Source organism: Anguilla rostrata, chromosome 19 (genome assembly GCF_018555375.3).
Source record: "Anguilla rostrata isolate EN2019 chromosome 19, ASM1855537v3, whole genome shotgun sequence".
Taxonomy (NCBI): Eukaryota; Metazoa; Chordata; class Actinopteri; order Anguilliformes; family Anguillidae; genus Anguilla; species Anguilla rostrata.
The window spans coordinates 15071546-15086023 of record NC_057951.1 but is presented as its reverse complement, the minus strand read 5'-3'; the positions used below and the strand labels follow the sequence as shown (position 1 = coordinate 15086023).

General features: G+C 53.0%; 1 protein-coding gene across 3 annotated transcripts; it reads left to right on the top strand.

Annotated features, from left to right (window-relative positions):
- Positions 1–2844: 2844 nt before the first annotated feature.
- Positions 2845–13527, top strand: ric8b (RIC8 guanine nucleotide exchange factor B). Of its 3 annotated transcripts, none has more exons than XM_064319052.1 (10): positions 2845–3163; positions 3966–4013; positions 4217–4849; positions 6023–6117; positions 7445–7595; positions 7718–7816; positions 8071–8215; positions 8453–8597; positions 9071–9190; positions 12529–13527. In XM_064319052.1, the coding sequence occupies exons 1-10, from the start codon at positions 3080–3082 to the stop codon at positions 12635–12637; spliced, it is 1629 nt and encodes a 542-aa protein (XP_064175122.1). In that variant the 5' UTR covers positions 2845–3079; the 3' UTR covers positions 12638–13527. The 3 variants fall into 3 exon arrangements, with proteins under 3 accessions (XP_064175122.1, XP_064175123.1, XP_064175124.1); XM_064319053.1 differs by having other exon boundaries at positions 2851–3163; positions 7721–7816; XM_064319054.1 differs by lacking the exon at positions 2845–3163 and adding an exon at positions 3231–3449.
- Positions 13528–14478: the final 951 nt, after the last annotated feature.

The window sequence follows — 14478 nt, the reverse complement described above, 5'->3', positions numbered from 1 at the left end:
CCACTGCTGAGAAAGAAGCCCAAGTCCTCCCAAAGCCTAGGGGCAGAGCTGAAGTGTGGTAGCTGGGTTGGGGTGGGGGTGGAATTGGGGGGGTTTCTGGTTCAGGGTGGGGGGTCATTGAGGCATTGATGTTAGCTCAGAGCAGAGTCGGACCTTGGAGGTTGCAGAGAATTAAGAGAGTGCTGCTGGGGAAAGAATTACATTTCTAAGGAGAGAAGTTCCTGCTGGGTGAGGTCATAACCCCTTCCTGCTGTGACCTCTGACCTTTTACCCTCCCAGTTTTGTTTGGAGTCTGATCCCCCAGCCCCAATAAAAGTTCACCACCAAGGCCTGCCCACGGAACACTGGGCTGGGACAAAGGTGTGCATCATGGGAAACGCTCAAAGCTTGTCCTTCTCTTCTCTGACCAAGGCCAGCTGTGTCTGCCTGTCTGTCCTGCTCCAGCTATGTCTGCCTGCCTGTCTGTCCTGCTCCAGCTTTGTCTGTTCTGTTCCAGCTCTGTCTGTCTGTCTGTCCTGTTCCAGCTTTGTCTGTCTGTCTGTCCTGTTCCAGCTGTGTCTGTCTGTCTGCCTGTCTGTCCTGCTCCAGCTGTGTCTGCCTGCCTGTCTGTCCTGTTCCAGCTGTGTCTGTCTGTTCTGTTCCAGCTGTGTCTGACTCCATCTGTTCAAATTCACAGGCTGGCTTGTCATTTCACATCTCAACCTGGTGAGTAGGCATGATTGCATTATACTAAGTTTATATTAAAGTTAATATTATATATTATGTATTTTTCCTGAAAGCACAACACAATCACATGCTGGCTGACCCATGTACTGACAAGGGATGGCAACAAAGGATATTCACTGGGGGAAAAAAGCGGTCTCTTTCATAACCAAATTTACCTTCTGAGAAACTATGACGCCACGCTCTGCATAGAAAATGTACACAGAACTAGATCACGTGAGTGGCGTGTGTTGCTGAATTTCTCTGGGGACATTAATCACAGGAATGCTGTTTAACTGGAGTGCCTAATTCAGCCCATCCCCAACTGACATTATTTAGACTAATTCAAACAGACCGTTTCTTTTCATCAACAAATAACTATAACTGTCCCTGTGGTGCTTTTCACAAAAGTAGAAGGAATTGTGTGGCAATCTCAGGTAAATTTGCCATGGCATTCAAATGCAAACTATTATTCCATACAGGGTTTGACCAATTATGTTTTTCATTGTAAAATTTATGAATACACACACCAGGACGTAAAATGTACGCTTTATTTTCAAGATAAAATTTTATATTCTTTGATGAGATTTAGCATCCAATGAGAATCTTAATTTGAGTGTGTACTGTCAGTGCTGACGCTCCCGCCAGGCAGGTAGAGTGACAGGTCATTTCGGCGCATCTGCCACAGAACCTCAGGCCGTGGCTCCGAGAGACAGAGGCAGGTGGGTGTTCAAGCGACGCTGTGTGCAACTCATTACACTTCAGTTTCAATCTCTGCATCCAAAGCTTTTCACTGGGGACCGATCCACCAGCCAAAAGACCAGTGGGCTGTGACATCACTGTGTGTGTGACAGAGAGAAAGGAGGCGTGTCCCTGTGGAGTGGACCCGTGACCCGAGCGCCTGCTCCGCTCCGCTCGCTGCCCGGGCTCCGCGGGTTTGCCCACACAGCGCTCAAAACAAGAGCGCCGCGTTTCAGATGATTGAAAGGATTCGGCAACAAAGCCACTAATTGGCAATAAAGGAGAGGAGAGGCGAGAGATAAAGAATTAAGACTCAGATAAACCACTTTTTACTTCATATGCAAATACAGGAATGAAATGAAAAGAGGTCTGAATGGCTGGTGATAGGAAAAACCCAAACAAAACGGCTTATTAGCACATTAATGAGCAGCCACTGGGCAGCAGGCTGGCTGCCACAGAGAAAGATCTGGAACGCAGAGCGAAATGTACGTACAGTACACTGCACAATGCCAGGACCCTGCAGAAAGCAGCTAAATTCAAACGGCCACAAAGACTAACTCTCGGAGCAGTGCAGGTTATTCATTCCAGAAATGACGTAACGTAGATAAGAGCCCTGCGTTATTATCTAGGAGGACTTAAGGCTGTAAACACATCTGTTAGAAAACCAGTTAGTTTATGTTTGTAGCTCTGATAACTACTGCATGGGCATGCAAATATTCTTAACTGAAGCCTTGGTGGCATCCTAAATTGTTTCATTGCACTGTTTTTTTTCCTGCTATCCTTGCTGTTTCCTCAATATGAGAAAAGACATACAAAATAAAGGGCAAATCAGCTTTTTCCTCGATATAAGGAGCACCCAGCACAATTTTCCTTCAAACTGAACATTTAATCTGTTTCACAAAACCTTACATTTTACATGGCAGCTTTGAATTGTACTTTTATTTATTTTATTTTTTTATTTGAGTTTTGACATGACAACTTCATTTAAAAAACAGAATGTCTGAAATGGTGTAAATCATAAAGGGAAAAAATGAAGAAAAAGTGTGTTCCAGTTCATCTAATCTCAATCTTCTAACTGGTCTTTTTCCTCAAAAAAAGCTGCTAAATTATGCAGTATAATAAAAATTCCAGCACAATTACAGAGAATTTTCACATTCTTCACTGCACTTCACTAAAGAAAATTGTGTTCATGGTGTGTGTGTGTGTGTGCGTGTGTGTTGGGGGGATGGGGGACTCCCTTCAGTACAAAAACTACAGCTTGCTTTCCCCTTCAACCTAAAACATATATACACCCTGCCTGATGTCACAAGATATGATGCGATCATATATCAAAATATTTCCTTAAACAAATGACACTGTCTACGTGTCACAGCGATACCACCCCCGACTATAAAATGAAATACATCCAATTACTTTTGCTTGTTCGGAATATTGCATCTGCGTGACGTTTCCTGGCCGGAGTTAAAGGGTGAAACCCAAAGGAGGAAGAGACCGTGAGTTAGCATTAGCAGCATTTGGGCAGGGATTCCCCGGTTAGCCAGTCAACCAGTTTCCTGACAGGGAAAGGGGTTTAGTGCGAATTGTGAGTTTAGTCATCTACTGCCATTTGAAGTACCGCTTCATTATTTTGTGAAAGATGGATCTGAAATGCATTTTGTCACAAATGGAAATGGACAATGAGGAAGAAACCTCCCGGCTTCTCCAGCAGTACAACCGAGAGGTGGGTCGGACCCGCACCTGATGGGCTCCCTACGCCTGCATAAACAAACACCGACAATTAGCATTAGCTTGCTAGCTTTGGACAAAACGGCTTACATAGCTAGCTGTTATAATATAAGACTTAAAAGCAACGCAGCGACTTGCACAACATCAACTGCAGTTTACCAGAGCTCGTTTGGAGCGGGCTAATTCGCTAGCTGGCCAGCTCGGTTTATCCGCATTAGCTAACTTAGCGCAGCATGAGTTTAACCAGCTCGTCTGCTACTGTTTCGAGAGCTGTGCGTGCTGTAAGTTAGCCTCTTAGCCTGGAAACGTTCACTGTCCTACCTAAAACGATATTGCTATGATAATAATTTATGTTGTTTAGTTAGCTACATAACGGTGCTGTGCGCGGCCTGTCATTTATTGAGGAAGCTCGCTAGCTGTGTGCTAGCTACAACTTGGTTACAATTACAACAACTAGTGCTGGCTAACTAGCGTGCATAGGACTGTCTTCCTGTTTGGTGAACATCATTACGTTTAAACCCGAGTGGCTGTCTAGCTTGCTTGCTAACTAATGTCATATCAGAGCTTAGTATGCGGCTAACTTACAGCTTCTTCCTCTCGGGTATACCACGAATCCTGTCATTTAAATGCAATCTGTGCTGGAAGTGGGAGCGAGCCAGCGCTAGTCCACTGGAATTCATGGCCATTTTTTCATGTCACGCATCGCATTCTTTTATATTATCGGCTACTGAATGTAATGCAAGGCACGGGTTCATAGGCTGTATACGTCCCCTGTAACACTTATCTTTCTTTCACAGAATAATCGCACTTTCACATTTGAACAGAAGGAAGAGGAGAATAGAGTTGTGAGTAGTATGGCGGTGCTCTGGGCATTTTTTTGTTTGTCATTGTTTATTTGTTTGCTCATTTTGCCCTGCTTCTGGTCGTCAGTCTGCTGCATGTTTTAAATGTGTAATGAAACAGTCTGATTGTGCCTTGCTTGATGCAGGGTGAACAAAATGGCCTTTAACCTCTGACCTTTTCCCCTGTGCCCGCCCTTGTCCCACAGAGGCTGTGCCAGTCCCTGCTGAGGGTTCTGGGGACGGCGGTGGGACGGGCCTGCCAGCGCACCTGCCTGGAGACGCTGCGCATCCTGTCCCGGGACCGGCGGGTGCTGGGGCCCGTGGGCACCCGGGAGGGGGTGCTGCTGCTGGCGCGGCTGGCGGGCCTGCCCACCGCCCACGGGGAGGTGCTGGCCGAGATGGGGGCGGAGCAGGAGGAGGAGCGGGAGGAGGAGCAGGAGCGCGTGGCGGTGGAGGCGCTGAAGTGCCTGTGCAACGTGGTGTTCAACAGCGCGGCGGCGCAGCAGGCGGGGGCGGACGTGCGGCTGGCGGGGGGGCTCTGCGCCAGGCTGAGGGCCGACCGCGCCCCCCCCCACGAGGTGCGCCTCTTCTCCCTGCGCCTCCTCTTCCTGCTGTCGGCCCTGCGCGCGGACGTGCGCGCCTCCCTGCGTGACGAGCTGCGTGCCCTCGGCCTGCTCACACAGGTGCTGGAGCGCGCCCTGGACGTGCGCTGGGCGGGGCCCTACGAGGCTTCCGCCCCTGACCCACAGGCCCCGCCCATCCCCGCGGAGGCCAGCGAGCGCGCCATGGAAGCGCTCAAGGCCCTGTTCAACCTGACTCTGTCTGACACCACGGTGGAGGTGAGTGCCCTCCGGTCCCGCCCTGTCCAGCTCATTTACATGTGCTCATTTACATGTGCTCATTTACATGTGCTCATTTACATGTGGGGTGTTTGCTTGGCTGAAGTAAAGCTGATTTACTTTAAGATGCAGTCCAGAGCTTCCACAGTCTGATATTCCTGCATACTCACACACACACACACACTCACACCCACCAACACACACACACACACACACTCACACTTAATTCTGATCCCAGAGATATTTTTAACTATAAGGAAAGGCTGAAGGGGAATTTTGTATTTCCAATCCAGATCTAATATATGGGGCCCTTATTTAACACGGTACTGTAAGGAGACTCTAAAAGCTGCTCTGATGTGTTCATCGATCACCGATGATGATTCGCTGTCTTCAGACTCTCATATTAATGCAACTTCATGCTGTGTGGGATTTGGAACAGTAGGGAGAATTAATATTAATAAATCTTAAAATGCTGTTGGATTGAAATGAGAAAAACAAACAAATGGCTATTTGTTTAAAATTGTAGTTAGTGATGGATTCAACCTTCCTAAACCTTAAATGGGTGGGGTCTCAAATATTGAATTCATTTTTTTTTAATCAATCAAAACACCATCCTTGCTGCAATAAATATTGGTGAAAATTTAAAATTTAATGATAAGACCTTACTTGATAACAGTCTAGGGGGAATTCCACTCCTGTTTAATAAACAAAAGTATATGTACACTGGTGTGGTGTTTTTGCAGTTTTATGATGTGTGTGTGGACATTTAAATTGCTGTCACATGAGCCTTGTTAGTAGCATTAACTTTGCCTTCAATGTTTACCGTCTCAACTACATATAAGTAGTTAAACAAAGATTGTATTATACATGTTTGCTTGTTAGATGATTGTTCTATTATAAAGCAGAACTTGTCATACATGCCTACCCAACCCCCCCCTCCGCTCTCTAGCTTCACTCCTGCTGGTCACTTGCCCCACCCCCCCCTCAGACCCCACCCCCCCTTGTTGCTGATGTCAGGTCCCTGTGGATCCCCCCCCCCTGTTGCTGATGTCAGGTCCCTGTGGATCCTCCCCCCCCCCCTTGTTGCTGATGTCAGGTCCCTGTGGATCCTCCCCCCCCGTTGCTGATGTCAGTCCCTGTGGATCACCGTGTTGTTCATCCTTCGTTTGATAGGATGGCGCTCACCAGCTCCGCCTCATCTCTGCCATCATGCGCCACCTCCTGCTGCTCAGGGCTCAGACAGAGGAGAAAACAGAGGAGGCACACAGGTTAGGACCTCTTACCCCACTGCGCACCCCACTGCACACCTCACTGCACACCTCTTACCCCACTGCACACTGTACATCTCACTGTGAATCCCACTGCACACCTCACTGCGCACTACACATCTCACTGTGAATCCCACTGCACACCCCACTGCGCACTGTACATCTCACTGCACACTGCACATCTCACTGCACACTGCGCACTGTACATCTCACTGTGAACCCCACTGCACACCTCACTGCGCACTGCGCACTGTACATCTCACTGCACATCCCACTGCACACTGCACACCTCACTGCGCACTGCGCACTGTACATCTCACTGTGAATCCCACTGCACACTGCACACCTCACTGCACACTGCGCACTGTACATCTCACTGTGAATCCCACTGCACACCTCACTGCGCACTACACATCTCACTGTGAATCCCACTGCACACCTCACTGCACTGGTCTTTAACCACCTTGCTGTTGCTGTGTGCTTCCTTAACCTGACTGATGCTATACTATTCCATTTGTCACATAATCTGCAGTTATTCATTTTGGCTTTGCATTAGTATTTTATTTTGCTGCTTTACACACATGAATTCACCCAGCCACAGCCAGCATGAGGAACGGGGACCAGCAGTAACCGCAGCTGGGACTGTTCTCATGTCTCAGCTAAACATCATTTCAGCTTCTTCAGCTTTAGGCCTGTCAACATTTCCTGTTAGGATTGCTTAACTGAATGGTAAAGTTTAGTCAGAGAACAGCAGTCTTTGTGATAAAATCCTTCACTCTTGTATGATTCACCAACTTTGGGAATGTGAACTTTAAGTGAAGCGTTAGTTTGGTGTTAAGTAAAAGCATCAGCCCTGACTCTGGTGATTTGCTATGCGTATGTACATGGAGGAAAGCAGTAGAACAGCGTTATAATGGCGTGCTGATGATTACTCTTCACACATCAGGGATTCGATTCTCTCCAATGATCTCAGGCTGTGCCTCGTAGTGCTGACAGGAGTGTACTGCGTGCGGTGGCTCTGTGTCCATGGCGACGCTCTCTGACTGTGTGTGTGCGGTGGCTCTGTGTCCATGGCGACGCTCTCTGACTGTGTGTGTGCGGTGGCTCTGTGTCCATGGCGACGCTCTCTGACTGTGTGTGTGCGGTGGCTCTGTGTCCATGGCGACGCTCTCTGACTGTGTGTGTGCGGTGGCTCTGTGTCCATGGCGACGCTCTCTGACTGTGTGTGTGCGGTGGCTCTGTGTCCATGGCGACGCTCTCTGACTGTGTGTGTGCGGTGGCTCTGTGTCCATAGCGACGCTCTCTGACTGTGTGTGTGCGGTTTCAGCCACGCTGTGAATCTCCTGAGCAACCTGCCGGTGTCCTGCCTGGACGTGCTGATTGACACGCCCGTGCGGGGGGGCCTCCCCGAGTATGGGGGGAGGAACATGGAGGCCGTGCAGGTGCTGCTGGACTTCATGGAGAAGAGGATAGACAAGGTAAGACCCCCACCCCCCCTAAATAAACAGTGAAACAAAGCGCAGGAAGCCCCGCCCCCTCCAGCCCCGAGGACTCCACCCCCCTGGTGATGTCACAGGCCTCATGTATCTCTCATCCTAAGCAGGCGACAAACTATAAGGAGGGGCTGACGCCTGTGCTCACCCTGCTGACTGAGGGGTCCCGGCACCACCGCGACATCCGGAGGTACATAAAGGCACAGGTGAGTTGCACCCCAACACTCTTCACTCCCATTGGCTAGGTTCCTCCGAACTGCCCGTCAAAGTCTGCAGTGATTGGCCACGTTCCTGCAAACCCCCCAGTAATGTTCGCTCTCATTTGCTATGTTCAATTTTGTGTTGCCGCACATTTACTTGGGAATCATTTTTGTTTGTGCACATAACAGCCCGTTAGACATTAGTTTGTGTGCAGCACACCCATTCAAGTCAGACTCCTCCTCCCCCTGCCCTCCCGCAGGTCCTCCCCCCTCTGAAGGACGTGACCAACCGGCCGGAAGTGGGCACCACCGTGCGCAACAAGCTGGTGCGGCTCATGACCCACGTGGACATGGGCGTGAAGCAGAGCGCCGCCGAGTTCCTGTTCGTCCTGTGCAAGGAGAGCGGTGAGTGACCGCGCTAATCGGGCTAATGCTAGCGCTAGCTGGGCTAATCCTGGCTGGGTTAATGCTAATGGGGCTAATGCTAACAGGGCTAACCCTGCCTGGGCTAACGATAATGGGGCTAAGACTAGCAGGGCTAACGCTGACAGGGCTAACGCTAATGGAACATTAGTTGCTGAAACAGCGCTGTAGTTCTGAGACTGTCCTTCGGGGGGCACTAACGGGGCATGTCTGTTGCAGTGGACAACCTGCTGAAGTACACGGGCTACGGCAACGCCGCGGGGCTGCTGGTGGCGCGCGGGCTGCTGGCCGGTGGCCGTGGCGACACCGAGTATTCCGAGGACGAGGACTCCGACACCGAGGAGTACAAAGAGGCCAAACCCTTGTGAGTACAGCTGGGGAACCCATGGGTTCTGCTCCTGGGGATCCCATGGGTTCTGCTCCTGGGGAACCAGGCTGATGGGTTCTGCTCCTGGGGAACCGGGCTGATGGGTTCTGCTCCTGGGGAAACCATGGGTTCTGCTCCTGGGGAACTGGGCTGATGGGTTCTGCTCCTGGGGAACCAGGCTGATGGGTGGTCTGGGTCCGGGGAACCAGGATGACTGGGTTTTGCTCCTAGTAAACCGGGCATGGGTCTCTGCTCCTGGGGAACCAGGCTGATGGGTTCTGCTCCTGGGGAACCAGGCTGATGGGTTCTGCTCCTGGGGAACCAGGCTGATGGGTTCTGCTCCTGGGGAACCAGGCTGATGGGTTCTGCTCCTGGGGAACCAGGCTGATTGGTGTGGGATGGGGGTTAGGGTCAGAGGGGAGCTTCAGTACGGGATGGGGAGATTGACTGCCCTGGTTTGTGCTCCTCAGTATTAACCCCATCACCGGGCACATCGAGGAGCCCATGCCCAACCCCATGGAGGAGATGACCGAGGAGCAGAAGGAGTACGAGGCGCAGAAGCTGGTCAACATGTTCGACAAGCTGTCCAGGTACCGCATGTACACCAGGCAGGGTCTGCTAGCTTTCCTTACAGCTTGTGTAGCTGAGTGCACACTGTACCCAGTGGCACACGTGTATATAAGTATCCACAGTGTGTGTAGCAGTGCAGGAGTACAGAAAGGAGGTTTGATGTGTGCTTCATATAAATAAATTTTTTTTTTTTGTGCTGAGCTTTGGGGGCCACATCTGAAACGCTGGGGAAAGTGGGCGGGGCTTGCGCCGAGCGCGCTCCCTGCCAACCGCTTGTTTGAGGCAGGAATCCGTGCGCCTGTCCGGCGTCCCGGCCCAATTACAGGTGCCCTTTCCCAGCGGCGCGGGGCTGAGCGGGGCTGGGAAGGGCCGGCCGGGCCACTCCATTACAAACGCGCTCTTAATTAGCCGCTAATTGGCGCTGGCGGCGGCGGCGGGTTCTGTCGTTAATCCTCCCCGCATATCGCTCTTTCATCCCGCGGCCTTTGTGCCGCCGCCGGGCCCCACAATGCCCTCCGCCACGCAGCGGAGCGCGGCGTCAGGGACCCGCCATTGTGTGGCGGGGGGGCGGGGGGGGCCCGGGGGCGGGGGGGAGCGAGGGAGGCTGTAATGAGACGCACGTGTACGTGGGGGGGTGGGGGGGGCAGGTCTCTCCTGCTCTCTCTCTCTGCAGTGATGGAGATGCTGCCATACAGCCCCCCCCTGCCCCCCCCCCCCCCCCCCGGTGCTCAGGAGACCTGCAGGGTCTGAGCAGGAATGCGCTTCACCCAGCGTTTAATTGTGACTCGTGCCCAATTACCGCTGACTCCCCTCCGCCCCCCCCGGACGAGGGTCCTTCATCAGGAGGCGGGGCGGGAGCGGCCGGGCCGCGGGGCCTAATTGGCGGCCGGGTCGGGAGGATGGCGGCCAGCGGCGGGGCCGTTAGCTGAGTCCAGCTCGTTAGGCCGCTACGCCTCCTCTGGGCAATCAGCCGCGGCGCGAGGATGAGGACAGTGGGGCTCTTCCTCATTAGCCCTGACTCTGCGTTCTCTCTCCTCCCTCCTCTCCCCCCCGTTTGGGCTGAGCTGCAGGGCGGAGTCTGTCAGTTTGGGCTCTGCGCTCCAGCAGTGCTTCAGTAACCTCTCATTGTGTCAGTGCTGTTTAATAACAGACGCTCGGTCAGTGGGGTCAGTCAGTACTGAGCATACAGGGGCTGCCCTGCTAGTTCTGCTTACTGAGCACTGCACACATATACTCAGTGTTTCTGTAGGCTTGCCTGTGTGAGGCAGAATGGGGTTAGGGTTAGTGTTAGGGGTACAGTGGGGTGCAGGTATGAGGGTTAGGGGGGCAGTGGGGTGCAGGTGTGAGGTTTAGGGGTGCAGTGGGGTGCAGGTGTGAGGGTTAGGGATGGTGTGGGGTGCAGGTGTGAGGGTTAGGGATGGTGTGGAGTGTGCAGGTGTGAGGGTTAGGGATGGTGTGGAGTGTGCAGGTGTGAGGGTTAGGGGGCTGTGGGGTGCAGGTGTGAGGGTTAGGGGTGCAGTGGGGTGCAGGTGTGAGGTTAGGGGTGTGGGTGCAGGTGTGAGGGTTAGGGGTGGTGTGGGGCTCAGGTGTGAGGGTTAGGGGGCAGTGGGGTGCAGGTGTGAGGGTTAGGGGGCAGTGGGGTGCAGGTGTGAGGGTTAGGGGTGCAGTGGGGTGTGAGGGTTAGAGATGTGTGGGGTGCAGGTGTGAGGGTTAGGGATGGTGTGGGGTGCAGGTGTGAGGTTTAGGGATGGTGTGGAGTGTGCAGGTGTGAGGGTTAGGGGGCAGTGGGGTGCAGGTGTGAGGGTTAGGGGTGGTGTGGGGCTCAGGTGTGAGGGTTAGGGGGGCAGTGGGGTGCAGGTGTGAGAGTTAGGGATGGTGTGGGGTGCAGGTGTGAGGGTTAGGGGGCAGTGGGGTGCAGGTGTGAGGGTTAGGGATGGTGTGGGGTGCAGGTGTGAGGGTTAGGGATGGTGTGGGGTGCAGGTGTGAGGGTTAGGGATGGTGTGGGGTGCAGGTGTGAGGGTTAGGGATGGTGTGGGGTGCAGGTGTGAGGGTTAGGGATGGTGTGGGGTGCAGGTGTGAGGGTTAGGGATGGTGTGGGGTGCAGGTGTGAGGGTTAGGGATGGTGTGGGGTGCAGGTGTGAGGGTTAGGGGGGCAGTGGGGTGCAGGTGTGAGGGTTAGGGATGGTGTGGGGTGCAGGTGTGAGGGTTAGGGATGGTGTGGGGTGTGCAGGTGTGAGGGTTAGGGGGGCAGTGGGGTGCAGGTGTGAGGGTTAGGGGGGTAGTGGGGTGCAGGTGTGAGGGTTAGGGATGGTGTGGAGTGTGCAGGTGTGAGGGTTAGGGGCAGTGGGTGCAGGTGTGAGGGTTAGGGATGGTGTGGGGTGCAGGTGTGAGGGTTAGGGATGGTGTGGGGTGCAGGTGTGAGGTTTAGGCTTTAGGCTAACGGGAGCAGATGAGCTGGGCTGTGCTGATAAGGCGTCTGAGGCCTCGCTGGGCTGGTTTAATTGGATTAGCACGCAGGGCAGCCGCTGCTTTGAAGAGATTAGGAGGAGTACTGATCCCGTAATTAAACTGGGGGGGCGAGAGGCTCTTCAGCGGGGCAGAGAGAGATGTCCTGCACAATCAGGAGGGTCCTTATGACCCCGGCCGCAATACGCCTCCCCCCTCCCTCTGCCCGGCCTCAATACACCTCCCCCCTCCCTCTGCCCGGCCTCAATACACCTCCCCCCTCCCTCTGCCCGGCCTCAATACACCTCCCCCCTCCCTCTGCCCGGCCTCAATACACCTCCCCCCTCCCTCTGCCCGGCCTCAATACACCTCCCCCCTCCCTCTGCCCGGCCTCAATACACCTCCCCCCTCACCCTCTGCCCGGCCTCAATACACCTCCCCCCTCCCTCTGCCCGGCCTCAATACACCCCTCCCCCCCCTCCCTCTGCCCGGCCTCAATACCCTCCCCCCTCCCTCTGCCCGCCCCTCGTGCAGGTGGGTCCCCGCAGGGACCCGGGGAAGGTAGCTCTGCGTAATGCAATCACTAACTGAACACTGCGCAGGCGAACTGAACACTGCGCAGGCGAACTGAACACTGCGCAGGCGAACTGAACACTGCGCAGGCGAACTGAACACTGCGCAGGCGAACTGAACACTGCGCAGGCTAACTCAAATTAGGTTAATAATGTGCTTTAAAATAGTAACTATACACATGTATATACAGTGTACAAACCACATTTTGTTTTTGTTCTTCGTGTGTGTGTGTGAGTCTGCGTGTGTGTATGTTGTGTGTGTGTATGAGTCTGTGTGTGTGCGTGTATGTGTGCGTGCGTGTGTTAGTGCTTCCTCCAGTGACACTGCTCTCTGTTCTCAGACACCAGTTCATCACCCCGATGGGAATGAAGCCGGACGGCACTCTGGCGCCCCTTCAGGAAGCAGTCAGCCAGTGCACCGTGGAAAGCTGCAGCTCCGATTCAGACTAGCCCCGCCCACTACCTACAGGCCCCGCCCACTGCCCCGTTTGCCCCAGGTATTCCAGACTGCCCCGGCCCCGCTGGTCCTCCAGGGGGAGCTGATTTAGCCCCCAGCACTGCTTCTGGATCAGCGTGAACATGTAACTCTGACTTAGGGGGAAAGGACTTGGGCTGGCTGCACTGATCCTGGAACTATTGGGGGCTCAAAATTCTGACATTCCAGTGAGTCTGTAAGAAAAACAGGAATTAAATGTACTGACAGCAGTGGGATCAGAAATGGCACATTAAACCACAGACAGGGTGTCAGTGAGCCCAGTCTGTGCTCTGAGAGACATTAAACCACAGACAGGGTCAGTGAGCCCAGTCTGTGCTCTGAGAGACATTAAACCACAGACAGGGTGTCAGTGAGCCCAGTCTGTGCTCTGAGAGACATTAAACCACAGACAGGGTGTCAGTGAGCCCAGTCTGTGCTCTGAGAGACATTAAACCACAGACGGGGTCAGTGAGCCCAGTCTGTGCTCTGAGAGACATTAAACCACAGACAGGGTGTCAGTGAGCCCAGTCTGTGCTCTGAGAGACATTAAACCACAGACAGGGTGTCAGTGAGCCCAGTCTGTGCTCTGAGAGACATTAAACCACAGACAGGGTGTCAGTGAGCCCAGTCTGTGCTCTGAGAGACATTAAACCACAGACGGGGTCAGTGAGCCCAGTCTGTGCTCTGAGAGACATTAAACCACAGACAGGGTGTCAGTGAGCCCAGTCTGTGCTCTGAGAGACATTAAACCACAGACAGGGTGTCAGTGAGCCCAGTCTGTGCTCTGAGAGACATTAAACCACAGACAGGGTGTCAGTGAGCCCAGTCTGTGCTCTGAGAGACATTAAACCACAGACGGGGTCAGTGGGCCAGTCTGTGCATCTAGAGACATTAAAACCACAGACAAGGTGTCAGTGAGCCCAGTCTGGGTCTGAAGACATTAAACCACAGACAGGGTCAGTGAGCCCAGTCTGTGCTCTGAGAGACATTAAACCACAGACAGGGTGTCAGTGAGCCCAGTCTGTGCTCTGAGAGACATTAAACCACAGACAGGGTGTCAGTGAGCCCAGTCTGTGCTCTGAGAGACATTAAACCACAGACAGGGTGTCAGTGAGCCCAGTCTGTGCTCTGAGAGACATTAAACCACAGACAGGGTGTCAGTGAGCTTTGTCTGTGCTGAGAGTCTGTGAGGTGTTCATGGTCAGAGTGGTGGAGGCAGAGCTGATCTTATTGCCTGCATGTGCGTTTCTGTGCTTGGCTTTGGAAGCAGGCGGGTAAGCAGGGGACCCAGCGTTAGGGCCAAACCTGCATTTTCCCTGCTCCCGCCCAGCCACTGCACGCCTCACAGGTCCGCAAGTACGGCAAGCGGCGTGGGACACTCTAACAGATATGTGAATATTGTCTTTTTCCACTCTAAACGAGCAGGGAGAGCTCCCACAGCTTCCCCGCAAGGATCATTTTGAATTCGGCCAACGCACTCACAAGTCACCTGGTATTAACAGCCAGGTTAGTATGGGGAGGACATGTAAACGTTTGTGTGGGCGTCGGCCCGGTGATGTCATGATCCGCAGGGGGTGTGTGTGTGCAGCTGGGAACCTGAAGTTAATATCCAGTTACTCTGCCTTATTTCTATCTAACAACTTTCAGCTGAAATTCTTTTTATTTCATTTTTTTTCTAAACTGTTTACACTGAAGGAGCTGTGTAGTGTGCGGCCCTGGTCTGCATGAAGTCTGATGTGAACAGTTACTGATCTCCAGTCTTTTAAATAGAGGCACTTTTTAATGAAATGTCAGATGCTTTGGTGTACAGATATTT